Source organism: Triticum urartu, chromosome 2, assembly GCF_003073215.2.
Source record: "Triticum urartu cultivar G1812 chromosome 2, Tu2.1, whole genome shotgun sequence".
NCBI classification, from domain to species: domain Eukaryota; kingdom Viridiplantae; phylum Streptophyta; class Magnoliopsida; order Poales; family Poaceae; genus Triticum; species Triticum urartu.
The window spans coordinates 730,935,217-730,956,196 of record NC_053023.1 but is presented as its reverse complement, the minus strand read 5'-3'; the positions used below and the strand labels follow the sequence as shown (position 1 = coordinate 730,956,196).

The following is a 20,980-nucleotide window of genomic DNA, read 5'->3' as shown; positions in this document are numbered from 1 at the left end:
TTTGCAAGGCTAATTTGCCATTGTGAGAGGACCGGCTAGATTTTGGTATCAAAAGATACTTTGATACATCATGCACGCTTGTGTGATCATGCACAACATGATCATCGAGAATGAGCGTGGCCAAGATTTAGACTACTCTCAATATGAGCACTTGGGACATCCCATGAGAGTGCGGCGGAGGGCTGTGAGGGTGGCCCATTTTGTTGCCTCCTATCATGCCATTCGATGTGCCGATACGCATGATGATTTTCAGAAGGATCTCATCGAGGAGTGGTGGGCATGGAATGACCGACAAAGAGCATCATGAGTTGTATGTTTAATGTTGTATTGTTGAACTATTTGTTCTATTGCAAGATAAACTAGTTGTTTGAGTTGTAATAATTAAAATTCCTAATTAAAATTGAACTATTTATTGTTGATTTATTTTGTTTGTGTTTGATCTTCTTGGTTGTGTTTGGAGTGCATATGTTGTTTGTGTGCCACGCAAAACTGACAATCAGCACGCTGCAAACGTTTTTTTAGCATGCCGCACATATATGCTCTAAGTGCCTCATTGTATACCCGATGCCCAAGCCGTCTCCAACGTATATTCATACAAATGCTCATTAGAGTATGACCTTATAGACGTTCAAAACAACATATGCGAGAAGTATTCAAATACTGGAGGGAGAATGGTATTTTCTCTGTGCAATTTGTTTGTGGAGATTTCACGAATACTGAACTGAATTCGGAATTCAGATACAATACAAAATTCAGGCGAAGCGTGCCACGGAGGGCATCCCTCTCCCCCCTCCCCACCATGCCGCCGCCTCCCATCTCAGGCGAGATCCGGCGGGCGGCGATGAAGCGCCCCGCCCTGCTCGCCGTCCCCGCCCTCCTCCTGCTCTCCCTCTCCTTCCTCCTCCTCAGGCCGTCCTCCTCCCCGCGCCTCCTCCCCTCCGCGCACACCCCCGACCCCGGCCACCGCCGCCGCCTCAGCGTCTACGTCGCCGACCTCCCGCGCGCGCTCAACCACGGCCTGCTCGACCTCTACTGGTCGCTCCCGTCCGCCGACGCCCGCATCCCGGCCTCCTCCGACCCGGACCACCCGCCGCCGCGCGACCACCCGCCCTACCCCGCCAGCCCCCTCATCCGGCAGTACAGCGCCGAGTACTGGCTCCTGCGCTCCCTCCTCGGCCCCGCCGCCCCCGCGTCCGCGGTGGTGAGGGTCGTCGTCGACTGGAGGGAGGCCGACGTCGTGTTCGTGCCCTTCTTCGCCACGCTCTCCGCGGAGATGGAGCTCGGCTGGGGCGCCACCAAGGGCGCCTTCCGCAGGAAGGAGGGGAATGATGACTATCGCCGCCAGCGGGACGTCGTCGACCGCGTCACCGCCCATCCGGCCTGGCGCCGGTCCGGCGGCCGCGACCACGTCTTCGTCCTCACAGGTAACTCGGCTGGGGAACTCCGGATCTTGTACTTATAATGCACTAACCCACAAATATAAGCATTGCTTTCATTTCTTTGAATTGAAGTCAGCATAGCTAGTTAAGGATCTTGATTTGTTAATGGTTTTATCAGCCAAGGAAGTGGCTTAACTTCAAATGTCCCTAGTTAAGAAAATTTTACTGTGGATCATGCAAGTGTGTATACATATTAACACACTCTGAAAGAATTTTATCTGCAATCACCGGAGAACCCTGATAATGCATTAACCCACAAATTAGAAATACCTTTTGCATAATTTTAATTCATGTCAGCATAACTAGTTAAGCTTATTGGTTTCGTAGGATTTCACAGCCAGGTAGTGGCTTACCTGAAATATACCAGTTATCTTCCAAGTGTGTGTACATATTAGCGCACTTGGGCATTGGACTGAGAATACTGTATTTTTATGCAATTGGTGCCGAAGTTTGGCGTATTGCTTCTGTCTTGGTGAAGATTGATTTTCCTAGCAGCTTATTTTTCTTCTGGTTGCTCAGGTCATGTTAAATATTGAGGCATTCTTTGACAGACCCTATGGCAATGTGGCATGTACGGGCGGAGATTGCTCCAGCAATTCTACTGGTGGTTGATTTTGGCGGTTGGTACAAACTCGACTCAAAATCTGCAGGCGGCAACTCTTCTCATATGATACAGCACACTCAAGTGTCATTGCTCAAAGATATCATTGTGCCTTACACACATTTGCTACCTACCCTGCGCCTGTCAGAAAATATGGATCGCCCCACGCTTCTGTACTTCAAGGGAGCCAAACACAGGCATCGGGTTCGTACTCTATCATAAAACCAAGCTCCTGATTTATGCATTATATTTGGAAAGGTTTGTCTGCTTTCTGGATCACATCTTGTACTTGACTGTAGACTTGCATTTCATCATTAATTCCATAAAAAGCATGCAAATTGCAAACATGTACATGTAGCGTTTGTCATTTACTTCTTGAGCCCGGGTTACATCGTTTTTATCTGTAATCAGCTTTGAAATTCCTGAAATTGTTTGTCACGTAATATCTGAAACTAGCTCTCTAAATAAAAAGAATAAGTATATGGTAAACGGTTTATTCTACTTCAAAATCTTCTAGGTCTCTGTTATATGTGAGGCTAGCTTTTTCAAACATAAATGTTTGGCTCTCTTTTTGTGTCTATATTTATTCCAGGAAGCATCATCTGAAGCATTGTGCCTAAAAAACACCGAAAACCATTTTGCTTTCAACAGGACTATTTATCGCTTTATGCAGTGTACACTAGTAGAACTCCTGAGGTTCTTTGTAAAGATCAATAATGATAACAGAAACACATGATTAAGCTAAGACTAGGTTGTTCCTTTGATTTGTATATCTGAGTGAAGTAACTAACTTCAGCCTAGCTTATACTGCTTGCAAAATAATAATTAAACCATCTATCTGATCAATCCGTTTATTGGTTTCAGGGTGGTTTGGTGCGTGAAAAACTGTGGGACTTGATGGTTAATGAGCCTGATGTTGTCATGGAAGAAGGTTTTCCTAATGCCACAGGACGTGAACAATCAATTAAAGGGATGCGGACATCAGAGTTTTGCTTGCACCCAGCTGGTGACACCCCAAGTTCATGTCGTCTATTTGACGCTGTTGCAAGTCTTTGCATACCAGTCATTGTCAGCGATGACATTGAGCTTCCTTTCGAAGGGATGATAGACTACACAGAATTCTCCATTTTTGTGTCAGTCGGTAACGCAATGAGGCCCAAATGGCTAACGGACTACCTAAGGAATATCTCCAAGCAGCAGAAGGATGAATTCAGAAGAAACCTGGCTGGAGTCCAGCATATCTTTGAGTACGAAAACAGTCACCAACATAGCAAGGTCTCTGCCCCAGAAGATGGTGCTGTGAACCACATATGGAAGAAGATTCATCAGAAGTTGCCGATGATTCAAGAAGCAGTCACCCGGGAGAAGCGGAAGCCTGAAGGCGCGTCCATCCCACTTCGGTGCCATTGTACCTGACCATCTCTCTTAGTCACTGATCCTCAACGAAAAGCTCAGCTGACTGCAAGTCAATTATTATTTTTCCCTGGTAGTTGCAAATATGAGCATGTAACTGTAGGCAGACACTTCTTCATCCTTTTTGCACTATTTAGGAATGATTTCCCATATTGCTCGATGAGTTGTTGTACGGGGTTTGTTTGTTCACTGAAGAAATTGTCCATTTGAAACGAATTGAGAAGGCTGGATAGTATATTGGTACAAATTGTTGAAAACAAATGTTTGCCTAGGCATGTGTGTCTTGATGCCTAAATTTTTTTGCTTCAAAGGGGAAAAAGGAGATGAGAGAACTTCTGGTGCCAGTACAGGAGGAGCTCAAAACATTTGTTCATATATTCAGTTTGCAGTGTTGCCAAACAACAGAAAGGCTACCAACATGGTGGCCAAGGGAACAGAGATATTGTCATCTACAACATCAGTTACAGGAATACACTCCACTGCAGTGGCTGCCAGCGCAACTAGAACCAGTTTACCAATCGCCTGATCCCAGCTGACTTGAATGTAACCAAGCCACGAGAAATAGGACAGCATCCTGCAACAAGAAAACAGAGAGAATACATCAGCAACGCATGCGAAATTCTGTCAAGGCAACAGGAGTGCGCCGCAAGAACCATACAGCGCAGATAGCAGGAACCCGGAAATGAACATTGCGGCGCTCCCGACCCAGCTCTTCTTGTCGTTGAATGGCAGCTTCAGCGAGCCGAACCTTCTCCCGACAATGTCAGCAAAGCCTGCAAAGCCATGATCCAAGCAGGTGCAGAAACTCAGCGAAAACGAACAGATTGTCAAGTTATATTGGGTGTTACAGAACCTGTGACCCATTTCCATCTTACCATCGCCGCCACTCATCATCGACAAGGAGATGATCCCGATAGGGGAGTCACGCCAGAAGACTAGAACAATGATCAGTAGCACGATGACATAGTACAGAGGACCTCTCAGCAATTCCCTGTCAGAAACCATAATAGATCGTATCAGGGAGGTGATTTCTTGAAGAAGAATGGACGATCCAAAGTAAATAAGGTTGCTGGTGCATTGGGATTACTCTCGTTTTCCTTCACGGGTCACCGATTTTACTAGAGCTTCGTCCGAGTAGAAGCCGAGCCCGTAGGTGAGAAGCCTCGCGCAATTGAGAAATGGGACTACCGCTGCGAAGAACCTTGCACCGGTCGAATTGCTGCAAAACAGAGCATGTCTATCTTAGGAGCTCTGTTGTGATCTGAAGACGTAAGGAAGTTGGATACAGTTGTAGGAGTACCTGAAGAGTGGCCATGAAGCCATGAAAAAGACCCCGGATAGCACATGCACAACCTTTCTGCTCAAGCTCTGCCTTCAATGGTGACAAGTACCACACGTTAGCAACCAAGCAAGGAGCCAAACGAGGCAGTTATTAATCAATTCGTGTCTGATCAATCGAAATAACAAGACCATTTTTTTTTACTGTACATGCTGAGATTCAGTCATTAGATTAGAGCAGTGGCAAGCTGACAGCAGGAAGCTCAATCTGGGCGACCTTTAACTGAATCAAGTTCAGTAACCTCCCTAGTGATTGATGTTTTTCTAGAAGATCAGGGAGGCTCTCGTGATTGATGTTACTAGTTGAGTTCACTGTTAGTAAACAGATCACACATCGTCAGTGAGTTGCTACCACGTATTAATGGGAGGTCGGGTGAGGGAGCGGATTGCACGAGACCTGCTGGACGAGGCGGCGCTCGGTGAGCGCGTCGAAGGCGCGCACGAGGGAGTAGGCCCCGGCGGTGACGAGCAGCGTGGCGCCTCCGTCCCGCAGCAGCATGGACGCCGCCGGCGCCGAGGCCGAGGCCGCGAGCGCCCCCGCCACGGCCGGGACGCCGGCCGCGGCGACGAGCCACCGCCTCGGCCTCCGCCACGTCGGGGCCGTGGCGAGGTCGGGGGCGGAGATGGAGCGCGCGAGCAGCAGCGAGGTCGGGGAGGAGGGGAGCGCCGGCCGCGCCGCCGCCATGACAAGAGAAGAGAAGAGAAATGGGCGCTGGAGGGAGACAGAGACGCGACGAGGGAGCGGGCGGGGAGGCAAGCGGATTTGTCGGGGCGCGCGCTCGGGGATGGTGATTGGATCGGAGGATATTTTTCCAACATGATTTGATCGGAGTAGAGTAGGAACAGTGGCTGGTTGGTTGGTTGGACGCGGCGGCGGACTTCCCGTGCGGTGCGCGGTCCCGTCCCGGTGTATCTTTTTTTTTTTTTTTGGGAGGGAAACCGTCCCGGTGTATCTAGCGGCAAGGCGGGCGGGCGGGGCCAGATGGACCGAAGTGGACAGTGCCCATGGTACTAATAACTACCAAAGGGGACTGGGTGCGCTGTCGACCGTCCCTAGGCTTGCTTGGCGGGCCACCGTCGGTCTACACTACAGCATCACCCGTCAACAACGTTTTCCCTTTATTTATTTTTTCATTCCAGAGAGACACTTCCAAAGTTCTAACCTAATAATAACCAGCTCCGTGAATCACCTAACAATGACAAACCAGCCACACGGGGAGGGGGCCACCTCCACGGCCCCAAGGCCATTCGAAGGCGGGGCAGACCGGCGACGGCGTCAAAGGGAGGAGGAGAGTCTATGGTCTTTTCTTAATTATGGAGGAGGAAAGAATGCGTGCGTTTGGACTTTGGGTGTTCTGCACCCAAAAACCAAATTTTTTACATCACTTTTTTTGTATTCTAGCGCAACTGTAAACACTAAGGTGATCATAAGTGATAAGTCTAAACAACGGTTTCCGCAAAAAAAAATTCTAAGCAACGATGGTGCATTGAGATATTACGGGACTTTGACACTGACAAATCGTTGGGCCATTTGTTCTTTATCCCTGCGTGCTGTCCCTCTTTGTATTTGGGGCGTAGTTACAAATTCCACGGGTTTAAGAGACGTGCATACTCGAGCAAGCTAGCCAACGATGCTTTGACCTTCCCTCGTAGAGGACATAAGACAGGTCGCTGTTTTGGGTGTGGCTGCATGCGGCCTTGGATGTAATGTGTGTCAGATTGTCTTGTGTTGGATGTTGTAACTAAGAGCATGGTTAGAGCATTTCCAGCGTCTATCCGCAAACCACCCACATACGATTCGAAAGCCATCAAACGCGGTACTGTATCGGTCTGTGGCGCGGTCCAGATGCAATTTTTTCCGTAAACCGTTTGGAAACTTTGCGGGAGTTTGGGCACGCTAAACATCGCACTCTGACCCCTCTAGCCCATCCAAAAGGAAGGCGGGGGGCGCGGTTTTGTAGCAACCTGCATTGCGTCCGCGCCAAAATCGGCTAAATTTGGTGTTTTGACCCTTTTGCGAAAGTTGAGCCAGATCCGACTCCGGATTAAATTTTTTTCGAGATCTGACCCTTTTCCTACCAAGAGGGGCGATGGTAGTAAGGTATAACAGTCTACTGCCAAAGCCCTTCTATGCAATACTCCACATTCTTTTTTCGTGAAGTATATTGTGGCCGAAGTACATAAATGAATCAAACCTACTGCCTTTCTATGCAACACTCTTCATTCTTTTTCCGTGACACCAGTGGATATCTTGTCTTTCATAATTGGCTCATACAAATCCTTTGCAATAATGGATGTCTTCCATCATAGGTTCCATAGAGAGTACTTGGAAGAATCAAGTTTTATCATGTAACTTTTCATAGCGTTTTTTCAAAGCTCCTAAGCAAGCTCCTAAGAAACCACACTTCTGATGCCGCTCTGTTAGGAATTAGCACACACATGTGGTCTGAAACTACAACGGAAACAAAGCAACACCATATCATATACTAATTCAAGGATTGTTGCTTAGCACGAAAGAAAACATATGCATCAAATAGATAGTGAATACTAGGTTTAGTTTGAAACTAGGACATGTCCCGGGTGCAACCATCATCCAGGTAGGACAAGTGCTAGCTAATTTCAGCAAGCAGGTAGGACAAGTCCTATGTACTCTCAACCCGGAATTTCAATAACAATCATCAACACATAGACACCAGATTTTACATAAAAAATCCTCAACTTTAGGGAAAAAACCATGGGCCAAAGCCACCGAATCCTCTTCCTCAATTATAAATGTGTGATACAACAAGTTCTTCTTTAGGTAACACTAGAGGCTCTCACACATCAAGATTTCTACATCATGAATAGTAACAATAAGATTTGGGACTGCAAGATCGAGGGATTGGAACAATCTCACCAAATATGATGAAACCGCAGCTTGACTCTCTCTCTCTCTCTCTCTCTCTCTCTCTCAGGGCCGGCTCTGGCCCAGGGCAGTAGGGGCGACGGCCCGGGGCCCAGCCGAAATAGGGCCCCATATCTGGTATAGAGTATGTACGTATAAGACATAGTAGAGGGTGAAAAAGGCACATCTACCTAGGGCGCACAGCTAGCCCAGGAAGGTAGCCAGCCACGCACGGAACGAAATCGTCCTGAATCGTCGTTTCCTTTTCTTTCCAGCGATTCTCGCCCTGATTCACGCACTGAACCGTCGCCGTCTCCTCCAGTCATCCTGATCCAGTCCGGAGTCCCTGACCGGCCGATGGCCTGACTGCATCATTGAAATCCCTAGTTCCCTGATCACGTTGTGTCCGTCTCGGCAAGAAATTGTGGGAAAGATCAAGATCAAGAGGTAATCTCAGATCAAATTCTATTTCTATGAAACCGTGGTGGGCGACTCTATTTTCTCGTGCTATATGTTCTTAGTCTAAAATCTCAATCCGGTGTCTGATTCTTTCTTTGCATCGCTCATCACTTGCAGCTGCATCCATTGGTAGTGTAACCATGTTGCCTAAAAAGCATCCATCTGGTCATCAGAAAAGAATTAACAAGAAACGAGTAGAGACGTTGATTCGATCTCAGAGAGGGGCTATGAATAAATTCGTGTTGAGGAAGGACACTGCTACGAATTCTACGCAATTATATATCACCAATGGCGAACAACCAGATCAGACTGAGAATGCAGTTGAGGAAAATCGTGCCGATGTTGATGCCAATCAGAACATCGGAAATTTTAGTGGCCATGGAAACATAGATGAGCAAGCTTCTTCTTTTGATATTTATGATCCTAGAACTTGGAATATTCTTGACAATAAATCAAGAGATATTCTCATTGAAAAAGGACCTACAAGGGAGTATAATCTTGTGTTTCCCATGGATAAGAAAGGCAGGCATTTTTCATATGCGTACTACTCAAGACAACTAAGGAATGGCTGAAGGAAATATGCCCTAGAGGCAATAATAAAGTTATTATTTATTTCCTTATATCATGATAAATGTTTATTATTCATGCTAGAATTGTATTAACCGGAAACATAATACATGTGTGAATACATAGACAAACAGAGTGTCACTAGTATGCCTCTACTTGACTAGCTCGTTAATCAAAGATGGTTATGTTTTCTAACCATAAACAAAGAGTTGTTATTTGATTAACGAGATCACATCATTAGCTGAATGATCTGATTGACATGACCCATTCCATTAGCTTAACACCCGATCGTTTAGTATGTTGTTATTGCTTTCTTCATGACTTATACATGTTCCTATGACTATGAGATTATGCAACTCCCGTTTGTCGGAGGAACACTTTGTGTGCTACCAAACGTCACAACGTAAATGGGTGATTATAAAGGTGCTCTACAGGTGTCTCCAAAGGTACATGTTGGGTTGGCGTATTTCGAGATTAGGATTTGTCACTCCGATTGTCGGAGAGGTATCTCTAGGCCCTCTCGGTAATGCACATCACATAAGCCTTGCAAGCATTGCAACTAATGAGTTGGTTGCGGGATGATGCATTACAGAACGAGTAAAGAGACTTGCCGGTAACGAGATTGAACTAGGTATTGGATACCGACGATCGAATCTCGGGCAAGTAACATACCGATGACAAAGGGAACAACGTATGTTGTTATGCGGTCTGACCGATAAAGATCTTCGTAGAATATGTAGGAGCCAATATGGGCATCCAGGTCCCGCTGTTGGTTATTGACCGGAGATTTGTCTCAGTCATGTCTACATTGTTCTCGAACCGTAGGGTCCGCACGCTTAACGTTACGATGACAGTTATTATGAGTTTATGCATTTTAATGTACCGAAGTTAGTTCGGAGTCCCGGATGTGATCACGGACATGACGAGGAGTCTCGAAATGGTCGAGACATAAAGATCGATATATTGGACGACTATATTCGGACACCGAAAGTGTTCCGGGTGATTTCGGATAAAACCGGAGTGCCGGAGGGGTTACCGGAACCCCCCGGGGAAGTAATGGGCCTTATTGGGCCTGAGGGGAGAGAGAGGGCAGCAGCCCAGGAGGTGGCGCCCCCCCCCCTCATGGGGAGTCCGAATTGGACTAGGGAGGGGGGGCGCGGCCCCTCTTTCCCTCTCCCTCTCCCTATCTTTCCTTCCCCCTCTTGTTTTCTAGTTGGACTAGGAAAGGGGAGTCCTACTCCCACTAGGAGGAGGACTCCCCCTCCCTTTGGCGCGCCCCATAGGGCCGGCCGGCCTCCCCCTTGCTCCTTTATATAGGGGGGCACCCTAGGACACACAAGTTGATCCTCGTGATCGTTCCTTAGCCGTGTGCGGTGCCCCCCTCCACCATATTCCACCTCGGTCATATCGTTGTAGTGCTTAGGCGAAGCCCTGCGTCGGTAGAACATCATCATCGTCACCACGCCGTTGTGCTGACGGAACTCATCCCCGAAGCTTTGCTGGATCGGAGTCCGGGGAGCGTCATCGAGCTGTACGTGTGCTAAGAACTCGGAGGTGCCGGAGTAACGGTGCTTGGATCGGTCGGATCAGGAAGACGTACGACTACTTCCTCTACGTTGCGTCAACGCTTCCGCTTCGGTATACGAGGGTACGTAGACAACACTCTCCCCTCTCGTTGCTATGCATCACCATGATCTTGCGTGTGCGTAGGAATTTTTTTGAAATTACTACGTTCCCCAACAATGGCGAGGCCAGTGATCGGAGGTGGTTAGTGTACTCTAAACATGTGAATAAAGTTTATTGTTTTTGCTGTAAATTGTTCAAATATGAAAACAGCAAAAGTTTGCTAGCATCTAAGGGATTGATGGATTGGAAACATCTTAGTGAAAAGCTCAAATTACATGAGAATGGTGCTGAGCATATCACTAACACGAATACTTGGAATGAGGTAAGGTTGAGGCTAAGTAAGAAGGAAACAATTGATAGAGATTTGCAAGAAGAGATTGCAAGGGAGAAGAAGCGATGGAGACAAGTTTTAATTAGAATTGTTGCTGCTGTGAAATTTCTTGCTAAACATAATTTGGCTTTTCGAGGAGCAAATGAGAAATTATATCAAGATAACAATGGGAACTTTTTGGGAGTAATTGAAATGATGGCAGAATTTGATCCTGTAATGCAAGAGCATCTTCGGCGCATTCAGAATAATGAAATCCATCATCATTATCTTGGCCATAATATTCAGAACGAGTTAATTTCCTGTCTTGCTTGCGGTGTTAAAGGTTCTCTCTTGAAGATAATTAAGGATGCAAGGTACTTCTCTGTCATTTTAGACTGTACCCCTGATGTGAGCCATCAAGAACAAATGACTCTAATTGTGAGATGTGTAAACATGTCAAGTGCCAGTACAAAAATAGAGGAGTTTTTTCTAGAGTTCATGAAGGTGGATGATACATCGGGACTTGGACTTTATAATGTGTTAATAGATACACTTGAATCTGTTGGTTTGAATGTTCAGGATGTTCGTGGACAAGGGTATGACAATGGTTCGAACATGAAGGGAAAAAACCAAGGGGTACAGAGCAGATTGCTTGCAACTAATCCAAGAGCATTGTACATGCCGTGTGCTTGTCATAGCCTGAATCTTACTCTCAGTGATATGGCAAAATCTTGCGGTAAAGCTATAACTTTCTTTGGTGTTGTGCAAAGAATTTACATATTGTTTTCAAGCTCTACTAAAAGATGGCAGCTATTGCTTGATCATGTTCCAAAAATGACAGTTAAGTCTTTGTGTAACACTCGATGGGAGAGTCAAATAAAGAGTGTTCATGCTATCAGATATCAAGCACCTGAGTTAAGAAAAGCTTTATTGGAATTGAAGAGAACTTCTACTGATGACGCCAAGACTAAGAGCGACGCAAAATCTTTGGCTAATGCACTTGAGAAATTTGAATTTATACTGGGCATGGTCATCTGGCATGATGTTTTGTTCACTGTAAACATGGTGAGTAAGAAATTGCAGTCTAAATTCGTGTGTATTGATGTTACTCTTAAACAGATTGAAGGTGCCATCTCATATTTTGAGAAGTATAGAAAAGAAGGCTTTGCTACTAGCTTGGATATTGCGAGATCTATTGCAATCGACATGGGTGTACAGCCTTTATTTCCTGTAAAGCGGCGTATTACCAGAAAAAGACAATTTGATGAAATGAATGGCAATGAAGAAAATGACCAGAATCAAGAAGCGCAAGAAATTGAGGTGGAATCATTTAGAGTTAAATACTTTCTGGTGATGATTGATGTTGCATTTGCTTCCTTGACTAGTAGATTTGAGGAACTGAAGTCATTTGGGAGCATATTTGGATTCTTGTTCAACTCAAAAGAATTGAAGTTGTTGGGTGATAATGATCTAAGAAATTGTTGCACTAACTTTGTCAACACTTTCACTCATGGTAAGTCAGCAGATGTTGATTTAGATGATTTTGTTTCTGAGCTAAAAGTATTGCAGATGACATTGCCAAACACACTCATGTCAGCAGATCAGATATTTGAGTTTGTTAGAGCTGCGGATTGTTATCCAAATGTCTCAATTGCTTATCGTATCCTCTTGACTGTGTACCGGTCACTGTTGCATCGGCTGAAAGGAGTTTCTCAAAATTGAAGTTACTGAAAAATTATTTAAGGTCAACAATGTCCCAAGATAGACTGAATGGTTTGGCCATGTGCTGCATCGAGAAGAATATGTTGGACAGTATTGATCTTGACATTGCCATTGATGATTTTGCGTCAAAAAATGCACGGAAGTCTCGCTTCTCATGATTACTAGAGGTTTGCTAGCATGCTATTTCTATATTCTTGTGTGAATTGTAGCTTCTATGATACTTGAGTTCGAACAAAGGCAAGAAAAAATATCAGATATTTGATTCTAATGAAAATTTACTAATCTTTATGACATTATAATATATGTATTTGTTCGTGTATCGACCAAAAAAAATTCTTTGTTGGGCCCATTAGTGAAGTTCGCCCAGGGGCCTTCGAAATCCTTGAGCCGGCCCTGCTCTCTCTCTCTCTCTCCCTCTCTCTCTTCTACAACGAAGGTTGATATTATCTTCGTCACTCCTGGTGGTGGCCGCTGGATGGGAGGGTAGAACATCCACCTTCCCTCATGTGCAAACTCTAAAATGACCTTAGGTCACAACCCTAATGGGTAGTAGGCTTTTGCATACCTTTTGGGCTGCCTAAAAAGCTTCAAATGACTATCTCTTCATAGCCAACATGAGGAAGCTATCTTAACAAAATACTACCTACCATCGAGGAAGGCTGAAGAGAAGGCCGCCACCCAGCGCAACGGCGGCTGATATTCAATGGTCGCACCATAGCCCAGTTTTTTTTTTGCTATTTTGAGATGATACCGGTGCCCTCTTGGCGGTAGAGAACTTCTTCATCAGACCGGCGGTTGAAGCTCAAACTACGGAGGCCTTGGCGCTGTGGCGATGCTGTATGTTTCTTCATAGATTGGAAAACTGTTAGCTAATTGTTCAGCATGACTGTCTGCAACTGGTGGGTCGTATGAACAAATGTACTTCTATTGTGGCTCCAACCATCGATGGTTGTATTGAGATATGTAAAGAGTTAGGAGACCTCCTCCTCCTTAGCATGGTTGTATTCATATATGTAAAGAGTTAGGAGACCTCCTCCTCAGCGCCTCAAGCATTAGGTGGTTAGCTGGCGCCCACACCGAACGCTTGCCGGCGGTGGCCCATTGGCATGCTTGCTCGCTACTCGGTCCTCTCATTCTTCCTTCTCAACTTTGTGTTTTTATCACCTTGTACTACGGCTACCGCTGAACTGTCTCAGGAAAATTACTTTTCATCTCTTAAGTAGAATAATTTGACATATTTTTAAATTTTTTATGGAATTGTAAACAAGTTCCATTAAAAAACATAAATTTCTAGAAAAAAATCATGAATTTGGAGAAAGTTTGTGAATGTGAAGCATGTTTGTGAATTTGAAAATTGTTCATGAACTTTAAAAATGTTCAATTTTTTTTAAAAAGATCACGAATTTAAGAAGGTTCACAAAGTCGAAAAAAATCACTAATTTCAAAGATATTCTCGAATTTGAAAAAAGTTCACATGTTTGAAAAAAAATCACATATTTGAATAAAAATCCTGAATTTGGAAATTTTCACATATCTAAAAAAATTGATAATCTTGCAAAACAAATCACAGATTTAAATTTTTTGCAAAATTGAAAAATGTGTGTGAATTTGGGAAAAGTCCACGAATTTTAACAAAAGTTCGTGAATTTTAAAAAAAATCATACAATTGGATTTTTTTATGAATTTGAAGAAAAGCTCACAAATTAAAAAAAATCATGAATTTAGAAAAAACTTCATAGATTTGAAAATTTTCAACAAGTTTGATAAAGTTCACGGATTTGAAGAAGTTCATTAATTGTGGAAAAGATCACGAGTTTAGAAATGTTTAAAAAATAATGAAAAGGAAAAAGTAAAAAAAAAGAACAAAAAAACCAGTGAAAAAGTCCAGATAAACGAATGTAGAAAGGAAAACAAACTGATGTATAAAAGCATTGCCCTGATCGGCTGAACCAGTTACAGTAAGGCTATGTATGCTAGGGGTGTGCGTCAGTTTCATTTTGCCTATAAGTGGCGCAGAGGACGCCGAATAATAAGTGGGTAAAGTTTGTGCATTGCATTGCTCATGAACTGGCTAGATGAGCAAGGATTAATCTTCAGCTGTACAAAATAAAACAACCGTAGAAGGCTTTCCAATAAAAGTCTGGCTAGGTCTCAGTTGATTAAGACTTAACCAAATCTCAATCAAGTGATATAATAAATAAGAAAGAAAAAAAGTTAAAAAAAAAGGAAATTTTGCATGAATCTACATACAAGATCTCACCGATATTGCATCGACTTTAGACTTAACTATGTCTTAAGTCTAAGTCGGCTGAGATCAGCAACACTGTTCCAAAAAAATGATTACATGTAAACCAATTATCACGGGCCACTTGTTGTAAAAAATAGATAAATTTACGGGCCACCTGAAACAAATGCAAGTGTAACATTTTCTAGTTACGTTGTAACCCGATTACAGGAACCAAAGACATTCTCCGGCTGCTAGTTCGCGATACTACGCGGTACATGGTGATACTCCGACCGCAGTTGGTCTCGTACGGCATACTAGTTGGGACTTCCGACCAGTGCACGCCACGGCCGTCCGATCTGAATCAAAAACAGCTATCGTACTACGTCAAAGTTGTAATCGGGTTACACCGTTGGATCTGAGGTCGAATCGACTTGCGCGCCAAACTACCTCCCTGCCGTGTCGGCCTCGCACACGTCAATCAGAACACGATCACGACTCCAGACCGTACGGCCAGACCAGTATATAATCACCAGCCGACACTCCAAAACCATAAGTCGATCGATCGAAACCTAAGACGAGCGCCGCGGCAGCCATGGCAGGTCGCGGAGCGGCCGCGGCAGCGGTCGCCTTGGTGCTCCTCGTCATCTTCGCCGCCTCCTCGCCTGCAGCCGCCGCCCACCTCGACGAAGCAGCTGAGCATGGTGCGCGGGGGCTGACGCGGCGGACGGAGGCTGATGTGCGGGCGATGTTCGACGCGTGGCTGGCGCGGCACGGCCGCTCGTACACCGCGCTCGCCGAGTACGTCCGTCGGCTCCGCGCGTTCCGGGACAACCTCGACTTCGTCGAAGCGCACAACGCTCGTGCTGCGCAGCGCGGCGGGTTCCGCCTCGGGATGAACCGCTTCGCCGACCTCACCAACGCCGAGTTCCGCGCCGCCTACCTCGGCGCCGGCGCCGCTGGCAGGGCCCGCAACGCCGTCGGCGATCGCTACAGGTACCATGCCGAGGACGTGCTGCCGGAGTCCGTGGACTGGAGGGAGAAGGGCGCGGTCGCGCCCGTCAAGAACCAGGGCCATTGCGGCAGCTGCTGGGCGTTCTCCACGGTCGCCGCGGTGGAAGGCGTCAACAAGATCGTCACCGGGAAGCTCGTGAAGCTGTCGGAACAGGAGCTCGTGGACTGCTCGCGCAACGGGCAGAACAGCGGGTGCAACGGCGGCATCATGGACGACGCCTTCGACTTCATCGTCCGGAACGGCGGCATCGACACCGAGGAGGACTACCCCTACACCGCCAAGGAGGGCAAGTGCGACCTCGCCAAGAAGGCCCGCAAGGTCGTCTCCATCGACGGCTTCGAGGACGTGCCCGCCGACGACGAGGCGTCGCTGATGAAGGCCGTGGCGCACCAGCCGGTGAGCGTCGCCATCGAGGCGGGCGGGCGTGAGTTCCAGCTCTACGAGTCCGGGGTCTTCACGGGCCGGTGCGGCACGGAGCTAGACCACGCCGTTCTGGCCGTGGGCTACGGCACGGAGGCGGACGGCGGCAAGGACTTCTGGCTCGTGCGCAACTCGTGGGGTCCGGGCTGGGGCGAGGGCGGCTACATCCGGATGGAGCGCAACGTGACAGCGAGCTCCGGCAAGTGCGGCATCGCCATGTTCGCGTCCTACCCCGTCAAGAACGGGCCCAACCCGAAGCCGGCACCACCGGCGCCGGAGGGGAAGTGCGACCGCTACAGCTCGTGCCCGGCGGGGAGCACGTGCTGCTGCACGTACGGCGTGAGGAACGTGTGCCTTGCGTGGGGATGCTGCCCGGCCGAGGGCGCCACCTGTTGCAGGGACCGGGGCACCTGCTGCCCGTCGGACTACCCCGTCTGCAACGCTGGGAGCCGCACCTGCGCCAAGAGCAAAGGAAGTCCGTACACCGTGGATGCGCTGCCGCGCACGCCGGCAAAGCGACAGAGGACGGCGGTCTCAGATCTTGTTGATTCCATCTTTTCGATCTAGGCAGTCTAGGTTACAGCCTTTTGTTTTCATAACGTAGCAGTCATTTTTTTTCCGAGAGTCCTTGTAAATACTTGTATCTTATTAGGAGGAATCATTCTTTTTCCAATGGTAATTGTAAATACAGTATAGTTTTAGGACAAGTCATTGTAAAAAAAAAATAGAGAAGTCATTGTTCTTATATACATTACCTACTTTTTTTTTTCTTTAGTAAGGAATGGTATATGATCATGGTCATAGTTCCTAATATGATCCACGGTAAGAGATACAGTAGAATTGAGGGAGGTGAAACTACAAACCAGGAACTACCTTCATGAACTTTGCTAGCTAGCTGGGCCAATTCATGAGCAAAGAGTTCGCCTCGTTAAACTCATGTTCAAAAACCACTTTGGCAAAATCTGAAGTCATGAAATAACAATCGTTAAGCACTGCTGCTGCACCTCCTCAATCTATTTTAACCAATTGAATCAGGTCCATCGTTCAGAGCAATAGCTTCTACTGAAACGACATCGCTGATAATTTGGAGTTTCTAGTCGCAATAGTACGGCTGGCCAACTAATCCGCCAGCCCCGGGAGCCCGTTGATCCCATCTTTTGTCCATATGGTCATTACCCAAAAGTTGGTTTGCCAATGATTTTAGTTTGCTACCGTGGGAATTTAAGTATGTGTTATTGATATTCTTGGTGACAAATAACGAATAATAAAGGTACGCAGGGATTGAAATGTTGAAATATTTGGATTATGCTAGATTATGAACTCTGGGATGTGCAAGAGATTTGAATGCGAAATATTCAGACAACAAAAGATTTCTCATGGTGACAAATTATGAAGTGTGAAATTTTAGAATCTTTGAGCGACATAAACATCCCAAATGTGAAAATATACAAATTGTGTTGCCTTCCTCCGTAGCTGTTATTATTTTCCAAAAAGGTGCTTAAGGTGTAAAAGTAACATTGCCAAATTAAGTTAACCATTTTTAGTATCTAATACAAACCGTCCACCATCCACCGTGTGTGACAGATATGTTGTATTTGTTCTATGTGGATTTTGTGCAACCGAGGTTTTGCACAAACCTGAAGTTAAGTTGGGTGGCTAGAATGACATGTATGAATATATTTGTATTTTTGTCGTACGTGAATTTTCTGCAACCGCGGTTTTGCACAAACCTCAAAACTAACTTGGGTGGCTAGAACTGCATGTATGAATATCTTTGTAGGAACAACATTTTAATAACACAACATTGTTCAGCTTGTGAATCGCTAGAAAGTTGAGTTTTCTAGAAGATTCATTATTATTATTATCACATAAATAATTGTATACATTCCATGAGTGACACATTTAACTACAGCTAAAGCACTCATACAATTTTTTTTCCATCAATTCAAACTGGTGTTGCTACAATACAAAGGGGAACGACCTTAGTAAGTGTGAGGCCAAACTTATCTTCCATGTCAATCCCATCCCTTTCCATCTCAGCAGGGAGACTCCACTTAAACTGATGTAACAACGAAGCGAGGATCAAATGCACCATCCTAGTTGCCAATGTCATCCCAGGGCAGATCCGACGTCCGGCACCAAAAGGAAGGAGCTCAAAATCCGCACCTCTAAAGTCAACTGTGGAATCCAAGAACCTTTCCGGCATAAATTTCTCAGGTTCATCCCATACATCTTTATCTCGACCTATCGCCCATACGTTTATGAAAATGCGTGAACCTTTCGGTATTGTGTAGCCTGCTATTTTTAGTGCCGCTTCAGGTTGGCGTGGCAACAAGAGTGGAGCAGGAGGATGGAGTCGAAAAGTCTCTTTTATGATAGCTTGCATATAGGGCAACCGAACAATGTCAGCCTCTTCAATGTTTCTTGTTGGGCCGATAACTTGTTCAAGCTCATTGCAAGCCTTAGCCAATGATGATGGATTTTGGAGAAGCTCGGCCAATGCCCATTCCACTGTGCTAGAGCTTGTGTCAGTGCCGGCGGCAAACAAATCCTAACATGCAAAGTCACATCAATATAGTCTGGCAAATGTAGCTATCTAGATACTCTAAACAAGCATCACATAACGTACAATGGATAATTTGCTAATCTGCTATACAACAATGGAAAATTGTTTTGTGGTGCACATAGCAATACTGTATGGATGAATTATATAAGCAATAATTCCATTATTTTCAGAGTTAAATTTGATATTCTTCCCATTGCATTATAATAGAAGAAGCCATTGTGCGTGGACTTATTTTCTTGTGCGTTGGATGAAGTGCAGTCCATGTAAGGGCTATGGTGGGAATTTGAAATGCGGCAAAATACAATAAGACTTGGTTGAAAGAAAGAAAAACATATGAATTTGAGTTTTAGATGATCCTATCTCATGTCTCCAAAAAAAAAGAGAGATGATTATATCCTTATAAAGGAAAATTCCGACGCTGCTCCTCGTATCTCATGAATAGATGCCATAATTCCTACACAATTCCTAAGCAGAGACTACTCTATAGGGATTTTAGCGGCAGAGATATGAGCTTTTGAATTTACCAGCGTTCATGTTTTCTGTAGCAAACTTGAAAGTCTATTACTATCTATAGGAATATATTTGTTTGTTTCGATCTAAAAATGCAGATCAAACGTATATTGAGTAGATTGATTTGATTGTAGAAGACTATATTACCCTTTTGACTAAAAGGGATAACTTCTAATCTCTACCTTTAATCTGTATCTAAGCAAAGTTCTTAGATATTTCGATGCTAGCATTTTTTAAAAATGGTAATATCACGGCTTTTAATTTTAAATACGGCATCATTTGTTTGATTTGATCCTCGGCCGGCTCAATCGTCATGGCTGGCCATGTGAATTTCTATCTCTCACTTGCAAACTGAAACATCAACTGCAATTGCAAAACAGAAGGGGAAAAAATGTTGTTACCGTGAAAAGTGGGCGTAGCGTTTGGCGGTCGAGCAGGTCCTTGCCATCCTCACGCGCCGCCACGTCGAGCAGCACGTCCAGGAAGTCGTTCTTCCCGTGCTGGCCGGCGTCACGGGCGCGCAGCCTCTGGTCCACCTCAGCGTCGAACACCACGTGCAGCCGAGCGAGCAGCCTCGCCAGCCGCCGGCGCGTGCCCTGCAGGTCGGCCGGGGCGAGCACCGGGAAGAAGTCCGACACGTTGGGGGTCCCCACGGCCTCCATGATCCCCGTCACCACCTCCTGGAACTCTCCGGAGCGGTTGTCGTCGTCGAGGCTCGTGAGGTCGTGGGAGAAGATGGTGCGAGAGAGCAGGTTCAGGCTGGTCGTGAAGGCCACGCGCCCCACGTTCACCGGCTTGCCGTCGCGCGCCAGCCGCGCGACGTGGTCCATGAGCTCGCCCACCTTCTCGCTCCGGAGGTGGTGGAGCGCGTCGAGGCGGTGCGGCGCGAAGAGCTCCGTGGCCATCATCTTGCGGAGCGCGCGCCACCGCGGCGCAGGGGGCAGCCAGGGCACGGACCCCGCCGCGTGCATGCGGGTGGCGTCGGGCACGGACCGGGTGGCGAACATGGCGTCGTGCCGCTGCAGGATCTCCCGGGCCATGGCGGGGGAGGAGGCGACCACCGTGGTGACCGAGCCGAGGCGGAGGGACATGAGCGGGGCGGCGTGGTTCCTGGCCAGGCGTGCGAGGGAGCGGTGCGGCTTGTCGCCAAGGAGGTGGAGGCTGCCGATGAGCGGCAGCGGGCGCGGGCCCGGCGGGAGGCCGGAGCGCGCGTGGGTGAGGAGGTTGAGGAGGTAGAGGGAAAGGAAAGAGACGACGAGCCATGCTAGCCACGGCACAAGCACCGCCACCGCCACCATTATTGCTTCCTTTCCCTTGTGCAACTCGGCCGGGGGCACTGGACACGAGTCTCTGATAAAACTGCTAGCTACTCGGTCACACAACGCTATTTATACTACTCCATCAGGATCTTGGTGTGACCCGGGGAGCTGGGAATGAAGACCAAATCTAGTCTGCTAAGTAGATGGGATTTAATAATTAGCGTCGGGCAGCCGACGAGTTGGTTGGCGATGCGGAACATCTTCCGGCGAGCCCAGAACGATCAGAGGGTGCTTGAATACGTTTTAGTCTTACGACTAAAAATAGCCTTACTTATATTTGAATTTAAATATTAAAGAGACTAAAATTAAGTTAATGAGTATTTATTATCCTTCAATCCAGTATGTGTTAAAGGAGATGAGTTAAATGATGAGAGAGATGACTAATTCATATTTTAGTAGGATACCCCTGACTAATTTTTTTTAGTCTCAAGACTAGTTTTAGCCTCTCTTTAGTCAGGTGTGCTTGGAACTTTAGCATATTAAAAAGACTATTTTTAATCAGACTAAAATAAGTCTCTTGAATCCAAACACCCTCTTAGCACATTTAACCTTGGTGACCACAGACGT

General features: G+C 46.3%; 4 protein-coding genes across 4 annotated transcripts; 2 read left to right on the top strand and 2 right to left on the bottom strand.

The window, feature by feature from the left end:
- The first annotated feature begins 748 nt into the window (after positions 1-748).
- LOC125540241 (probable arabinosyltransferase ARAD1) lies at positions 749-3,728 on the top strand. The gene is made up of 3 exons (XM_048703819.1): positions 749-1,424; positions 1,991-2,244; positions 2,905-3,728. Exons 1-3 carry the CDS (start codon positions 800-802, stop codon positions 3,454-3,456), a joined length of 1,431 nt encoding a protein of 476 aa, XP_048559776.1. The 5' UTR covers positions 749-799; the 3' UTR covers positions 3,457-3,728.
- A 74-nt stretch (positions 3,729-3,802) lies between these two features.
- On the bottom strand, positions 3,803-5,583 carry LOC125540242 (probable phytol kinase, chloroplastic). The gene is made up of 6 exons (XM_048703820.1): positions 5,189-5,583; positions 4,754-4,821; positions 4,541-4,672; positions 4,329-4,444; positions 4,112-4,226; positions 3,803-4,027 (listed from the first exon to the last, which is right to left on the bottom strand). The coding sequence occupies exons 1-6, from the start codon at positions 5,474-5,476 to the stop codon at positions 3,832-3,834; spliced, it is 915 nt and encodes a 304-aa protein (XP_048559777.1). The 5' UTR covers positions 5,477-5,583; the 3' UTR covers positions 3,803-3,831.
- A 9,595-nt stretch (positions 5,584-15,178) lies between these two features.
- Positions 15,179-16,619, top strand: LOC125534456 (cysteine protease 1-like). The gene has a single exon (XM_048697677.1). It carries the CDS (start codon positions 15,179-15,181, stop codon positions 16,583-16,585), a length of 1,407 nt encoding a protein of 468 aa, XP_048553634.1. The 3' UTR covers positions 16,586-16,619.
- Positions 16,620-17,822: 1,203 nt separating this feature from the next.
- Positions 17,823-20,460, bottom strand: LOC125540240 (geraniol 8-hydroxylase-like). The gene is made up of 2 exons (XM_048703818.1): positions 19,496-20,460; positions 17,823-18,569 (listed from the first exon to the last, which is right to left on the bottom strand). The coding sequence occupies exons 1-2, from the start codon at positions 20,390-20,392 to the stop codon at positions 17,964-17,966; spliced, it is 1,503 nt and encodes a 500-aa protein (XP_048559775.1). The 5' UTR covers positions 20,393-20,460; the 3' UTR covers positions 17,823-17,963.
- Between the last annotated feature and the right edge of the window lie 520 nt (positions 20,461-20,980).